The following is a 7360-nucleotide window of genomic DNA, read 5'->3' as shown; positions in this document are numbered from 1 at the left end:
TCTCAACCCCATTTAATAGCTTTTGGAGGGAAAATAAGCAATTTTAAATTATAAAATAATTCATTTATCCCTCAAAAGAAATATTATACAATAGCTATTGTATGTAAATCCCCCTTTTATTTTCTTTGTACATCCACTTTTGAGATGGGGGGCATTAAACGACGTTAATAAACTACCACTTAAGCAAATATTTCACCAATTAACATTAGCATCAAAGTGCACATATTTAAAATATTACATGTGAAGTGTGAAAAACATTGCTAAGACTTCAGAATCCAAATCCAGCCACACCACAAAAAAATTGAGGCAATAGAGAGATGAATTGAGCCAACTTAGCGATTTACTAAAAATAGGCATATTCTCCAAGAAGTTTGGAGAACACTTTGAAAGCTAGAAAATACTTTAGAATGTGTCATTGTGATCCTCATTGCAAACTAGACTTATTGCAACCAATAGAAACCAAAAGAAACTAAACTCGAACTCTTTGAGATATTTGGAGTCCCCTTATCCCTACCGATTAGCCTATGTGAACTCAGGAAATAGGCTAACTACCACCCAACTAACTAGGCTTGAGAAGGGGATATTACATTTTTCATATATTAAGCAAAATAGTTTGTCTTGATAAAACTAGCCACCCCATTATAATGAAGACCTAAATAGCTTCTTTTCAACATAAAACACGATGAAATAGATGCTTGAAAATAACATTCCATTTTCTTGGCCCATGAATAGTTTCAATAAACGTGTTTCAAAATTTGGCAGTGGTGACAAAGTGGACATTTAATCAACTAAATCACCATACACTTCAACCTTTAACACAAAAACAATTTAAGTGTAAGACTTTCCAAGCTAGAATTTGAGCATTAGCCTCAACATTAGACCATTACACTTGAGCACTCAATTTCTTCCATGTCTTTTCTTGGAAATTACATTTCCATTTTTGTTTCAATCTAGGATTCAAGGACATAGTAAAAAGAAGGCTCAAATACGCTTTTCTTAATAGAAAGCAAACAAATTAATGCTTGAACATGCATAACTAACCTTGAAGAAATTACAACTAAGAAGAATACAAAGCTTCATAACCAAGTCGAGATTTAACAAATATAACAAAATCTATAGACTCCTTGTTTAAACTAAAACTGTCCTCGATGCTTTGTCAATTAACCCAATCCAAAGTATTAAAAGTCACATGTCTCCAAACCATTAAATCCCTTTATAAATAAATAGTAATAAATTTATTTTGAAAAAATAAATTAATCTTGACATTGAACCAATTTATTTCACCAAAATTGAAATGTGATTGAATGGCTCATTGTTTTCTTTTTGAGGCTACTTATTATTTGATAGTTTTAATTTTAGGATGTAATTTCGTATTCCGACTTTTTTAAGGACAACGTGTATTTTTAACATAGTTTTAATTATATGGTCCCATTTCATCCCCCCACAAAAAAGTCCAACATACTAAAACCCTAAACTCTTCGACAAACCCTAATATATACTGTATGATACACACATTATTTTTCTTCTGTTTTGTGGTGTAGGAGAGTGGAAAGGAGGAGCCATGGCGCCAACGCAGGCGAAATCAGGGATCTTTGTAGGCATTAACAGAGGTCATGTCATTACAAAGCGTCAGCCGGCCTTGCGCCCTTCGGCTAACAAAGGGGTAAGAGAATTCATTAAAGTAAATTTGAGTTTGAGCATTAGGGTTATAACGTGCTGCATGCCGATTTAAATACAGTCCGCATCTGAAATGTATTGCAGAAGAGGAGCAAGAGAACAGATTTTGTCAGAAAATTGATAAGGGAAGTGGCGGGATTCGCTCCTTACGAGAAACGAATCACTGAGCTGTTGAAGGTGGGAAAGGATAAGCGGGCATTAAAAGTGGCGAAGAAGAAGCTCGGCACCCACAAGAGGGCCAAGAAGAAGCGTGAGGAGATGTCTAATGTTCTCAGGAAGATGAGGTATGTAATGTCACTGATTAATGATTTTTCAAGATAATGATCAGGTTTCTAAGATACCACATTGATTTAAATCTAGGGATTTCGGATACCCTTTTTTTAATGATCAAAGTTTGTTCATACCTTTTTTTAAAAATTTTTTATTATTGTTTTTTAATTTCTTTTTTGTTAGTTGGAATACTACGAGGTTTCTCCACATACTTGTATACTTGATGGCATACTTTTTTATTTTTATTTTTTATTTTTTTATTTATGAGTACTACACTAATCAATGCTCCATTTATTTTGACTATTAGGGAATTTTTGTCCATGGTTAGGGTTTGGAGTTAACAAAAATGTTTCCTGGTTGAATGTGAATGCTTTTATCAGGGATGTGCGGATACCGATTCGTTTGTCTACGGTTTCTAGATGCTTTTTTTAATGCTTAAACGTTTGGTTCTTTTGATTTTTTGATTTATGGTTCTTGCTCACCGTTTAAAAGATTTAGTCACTACTATGATTAATTAGTTTGCAGATACCGTCAGTTCATTGAAGACAATTGAATATCTTTAATTGTTTCTGGGGGTTTCAGATGCTTGTTTTGTTTGAGGCTTTTGGTCATGTAATCCGATCGCTAGGGGTTGCAGATGCAATTCTGTTTTGACTGCAGAAATATATAATTTTCTGACCAGATATTTTATAAAGATAATAAGTTAATTTATTATGAAAATGATTTTGAGATGACCGGATTGATTAGCTGTAATTTTGATAATAGTTTTGAATCCTCTTTTGTTTATGACCATTAAACATTGATTTCGGACTATGCTTATAAATTCCTTTCATAAAGTTATTACTAAGTCTCTGGTTATCGTGCATAATGTCTGTAAGACCTATTATTGGATGGCTGAACATTTTTTTGTTGAGGTATTTAATCTGTTATTTTGTTTTGGATGATCGAATCTTTGATTCTTGGCTAGGGTTTTTATATACTCGTTTGATTTCAATTTTGTTTAGGATTCTGCAATCCTTGTTTTTTATTTCAGTAGTGTTTCTAGATGTCTTTTATGGGATTATTTAGTGTTTACTTGTTACTCCGAAGGCTTTTAGGATGCCATTTTGGGATAATATGTGAACCTTTGTGTTGGGATGAGGCATTTTAAAAAGCATGTCTTTTTCGATTATCAAATCTCTGATTCTTGGCTAAGATTTGCAAGTCTGTAAAATGTAAAATTAGATTTTTTGAGTTACAGTCTTCAAACACTATTTTCGTTGGATTTCAGTTCTGTTTCGACGACTAGGCTTTTTTGAACATCGTGAATCCTTTACTTTTACACATATCAATAGACTCATTAGCTCAATGTCATTCTGGTTGTTCCGGAATGACTTGGTTGTAAATTTATGGCTGGCAGAGAAATCCTTTTTTTCGTAGTAATCTTTTTGCTGTGATTGTGATATTGAGTTTTTAGAAAAATGTTTCTCCAATTGGCAGTTTAAGCCATCAAATCTTTGGTAAAATTAGAAAGCTTGAATAGATTTTCACCATATTCAAATAGTGAATCCAATGATCTTAACAAAAGAATTTAGATGTGTGGAGAGACACGAAAATTGTATGAGACATGATGACTCTACATGGCAAATTTGTTGGGTTGTGATTAAATATAGTTTATATGTCGTTAAATATCCTTTGCAAACTTTTATTTAAGCACACAATTTAATTAGATAATGGGGGCCAACTATAACAAGTAGGTTTATTAGCACCCATGTACACACAAAGAACATTTAACACACATGCCTATACCAAAGTATCCTTGTTGAATATCCTTGATTGTATTTGCTCACACATTTTCTTTTTAAACATTGTGTTTCCTTACCTTTACTCATCATTATCCATAACAAGATGTTTTTCGTAGTTTTACCTTTACTAATCATTATCCAAAGCCAGATATCTTTTTTAGTTTTGTCTAACAAGAGAAAAATACTTTTCATCTAATGATGGCATCTTCATTTTGTCATCACCACTGAACTCTAGAGAAAACACTCAATACAATAGTTACCCCTTGCAACAATCTTTGCGATCAGAACGTTTATATATTTAGTAATAATATTTATGATCAATGCTACTAGGTTTAGCAACGATATCTACAATAAATGCTACAACTTTTTGGTTCTAGTAATGATCTCTACAATGAATGCTACAATTTCAGATTTAACAGTGTAGTTGGGATCAATGCTACAACTTTTTATATCTCAGTGACCTTTGTGATCAACACTAGAACTTTTTTATATCTCAATAATCTTCGTGATCAACACTACAACTTTATAGATTTAGCAAAGATCTGAATAATCAATGTATAACTTTGTAGATTGAGCAAAGATCTGCATATTCAATGTGCAACTTTTTTGATTTAGCAATGAACTTTTTGGTCAACGCTACAACTTTTAGATCCATAAGTGCTCCAACTGCAAAACTCATGCCCTTACATGGATGGAATAAAAGTGGCTCTTAGAATACTTCTAGTCATCAACAATTATTCCATGGAATACGTGTCCATTTATTTATTATATGAACTTTTTATACACCAATAGCTCAAATTCTAAATATGGGCAGTGGTTAATCAAATTCCTGAAAAAAATTATTGGCCTTTTTTGATCTAGACGGAATCAGTAAAAGAATTGTTTTTGTAACGGTTCAAATTTTCTTTCAAACATATTATACAGGCTGATATACACATACTTCAAGCTCTATGGAACAGATATTAACTTGTTTGTTGGAAGTTTTACACCACTTAAATAAATCTGTGCCTTACACTTAGTGGAAGAGACAAGTAATTGTTGTATGGACATTTCACAGTTGCGTCTACTCCAATCTCCATGGAATGAATTGACATCTTATGTTATTCTTGTATTAAGAGACGATGTATATGCTTGCCTATCATATTGAAATTTACTCCAAATTTTCAAAATAAATCTGTACCTTACATAATTTCTGCTTGGGATGTGGTTGATGACGATAAATGATTTGATAATGATTTTCAAATCTCCTCTTGCTAAGAATCATCATTTTGACTAAATGTCAGTCAAAGCATAGAACAATGCGCACAACTGAAATTCTTTAAATTCTTCTTTCAATCACCAAGAACTGTATTTTATTGTAGGTATGTGGAATTGCTGTCCAATCTCTATGGAATGAATCTTGTAATGATTTCCAACACGGTCTTAAAAACAATGATGATTTTATTGTCGACCATGTGGTGATAATAAAAAAATCAACAGAATAATTCAGGCATTTCAAATTCTGAGGAAACTATGTTTCACATTTAACTCATTTTTCCATCTTCAATTAGCCATTGTGGCTCTGATATCAGTTGTCAAAATCGGAAAATGGCCAGTAAGGATTGAATGTTTTGATTATGGTAGAAAGTTCTCTGCCTTACTGTTTGTACCAAGGACTGCTATACATAGTGAGGATGAATTAATTGCCATTGGTGATGATTAGACTTTTTAGAGGTTTGTGTATTTGGACATTTTCTGTCCACTATCCTTGCAAAACTTATTTATTACCCTTTTGCTTGCTTCTTAATATCACATTTTCTGGTACTACTTGAGCCTCATACAGTTCCTTTGAGCTGATCTCTGGAATGGCTGAGTTCAGGCATTATCTTGTTAAAATCCATTGCAATTAACTATAGTCGTAATTCAACAAAATGTTAGTAGAAATCTAGCTGTATTCAATGTTTATGTCAGACTAAATTCTGTTTTTTAATTTTGTTTTCAGGTCTGCTGGAACTACTGAGAAGAAGAAGTGATTTTTTATGTTTTCTTGAACAATATAGTTCATTTAGTTTGGTCAATTGGTACTCTGTATTTTAGTCAGCGAGAATATGATAAAATAGTAGAGATCTGCAACAAGATTTTTGATTGGCATATTTTATTATCAGTATTTGCTGTAGCTGAAGAGATTGTTTACCGGTGGAAATCGTATCTTTTTACTTCTTCTTTACAAGATTTTTCATATTTTATTAAGTGAAATATTCTAATTGAAGGTTTTGGGTTTTTTGGTACTCTTTTATGAATATTTAATATTTTAAGCTGCAGTTCATTAAAACATGAAGAGGCGCTAAAAACCAATTATAGTCTCTTAGTGTACCATAATAAGTGCGAATGTATGTGATGCAAAATTCTTCTTTTCTAGCAAAAATCTGGTCCAAAGTTCTGATAGAATATTATTTAGGCAAACGCTAATACAAAAGCTGACTTGCTTTCCAGTTGAATGCCTAACCTTTTATGCTAATTTTTTATACGCGAGGTCCCGTCCCATGTTCTAGGAATTATTTTTTATGGAACATGGGTTTATGATAAACGATTGAGAATTTTTTGTTGATAAATATATATTTTTTTAATTTGTAATTTTGCAGTGGGGTTGGAATTTTTTCAGTAAAATCAGTGAAAAGAATTTTTTTGTAACTTCCCAATTATTTGAAATTTTTTTAATCATTATATATTTGTATACTCTTCGACCACCAACTTGTGTAATTTTGTAGATGCTCTTTTAAATCAATAGGAACATTTTTTTAAAAATTACTCCTAAAATTTGATAACCATCAAAGTTTCTTAAATTTAATTTTTATACCTATTAAGGTTCAAAATAAATATTGGTTTTTAACTAACGGATTAAAAGCCACGGTGCTTGGATATTGGAGCGATACTTTCATATCATTGATTCCCTATCCCTGTGTAACACTATCCATTATATTGTGTTACGAGCAATGGCAAATAGATTTGAATTACTGCTAAACAGATAATTTAGCAGATCAGTCATAGAAGGCATTATAAATGCCCATGAGGCAATTCACATAGTCAGAACAAGGCACATCAAGTTAACAAAGATTTTTTAACGAGGTTGGTGAAGAAAATGGACCCTTCGCAGGAATGGTGTCTGGATCCAAAGCTGCATTAATCCTCCAAGATTTTTGGGTCTTGATGAATGGTAGACCGCATGATCTCTTCTCCACCGTCTAGAGAGTTTAGACAAAGGCGATCTCTTGTTGTCTTTCCTCTTTCATTACAATGTTAGAAGCCTTTGGTCTATTGAGTAACTATGATAAATTAGGAGATTGGATGGTGGTCAAGATTGTACCAAACGTGGAGATAGTAAGGTTTTGCGGATGACACCTTGCTCTTTGGGGTGGCTAGTAGGAAAGAGGCCAAGACAATGAAGAAAACCTGGGATATAAAAAATAATGTCAAGACTCTAGTAAGTAGTGGTGAGAGGTTGCAAAAAGTAGATTGGAATCGTGGAAAGGGAAGTAGAGTATTGATAGCTCAAAGCAGTGATATCAATAACAATTCTAGTACACCTAATTTTATGCTTAAAGTTGCCAACGAAAAGGCTAGAGACAATGAATCAAAAGGTGTGATTTTTT

The 7360-nt window shown here is 32.6% G+C and overlaps 1 protein-coding gene across 1 annotated transcript; it reads left to right on the top strand.

The window, feature by feature from the left end:
* The first annotated feature begins 1490 nt into the window (after window positions 1-1490).
* On the top strand, window positions 1491-5979 carry LOC131037741 (large ribosomal subunit protein eL36y). The gene is made up of 3 exons (XM_057969938.2): window positions 1491-1663; window positions 1762-1961; window positions 5713-5979. Exons 1-3 carry the CDS (start codon window positions 1562-1564, stop codon window positions 5741-5743), a joined length of 333 nt encoding a protein of 110 aa, XP_057825921.2. The 5' UTR covers window positions 1491-1561; the 3' UTR covers window positions 5744-5979.
* The last annotated feature ends 1381 nt before the right edge of the window (window positions 5980-7360 follow it).

Source organism: Cryptomeria japonica, chromosome 6, assembly GCF_030272615.1.
Source record: "Cryptomeria japonica chromosome 6, Sugi_1.0, whole genome shotgun sequence".
Lineage (NCBI taxonomy): Eukaryota > Viridiplantae > Streptophyta > Pinopsida > Cupressales > Cupressaceae > Cryptomeria > Cryptomeria japonica.
Note: the sequence above shows the minus strand (reverse complement) of the source record. Positions and strands in the feature narration are given on the sequence as shown.

What these genes read in the sequence shown, in the direction of transcription:
- LOC131037741 (XM_057969938.2), top strand. Translation starts at nt 1,562, where the DNA reads ATGGCGCCAACGCAGGCGAAATCAGGGATCTTTGTAGGCATTAACAGA. An exon ending in GCCCTTCGGCTAACAAAGGG is followed by an intron (nt 1,664 to 1,761) that starts GTAAGAGAATTC and finishes AATGTATTGCAG; the next exon opens with AAGAGGAGCAAGAGAACAGA. An exon ending in AATGTTCTCAGGAAGATGAG is followed by an intron (nt 1,962 to 5,712) that starts GTATGTAATGTC and finishes TTTTGTTTTCAG; the next exon opens with GTCTGCTGGAACTACTGAGA.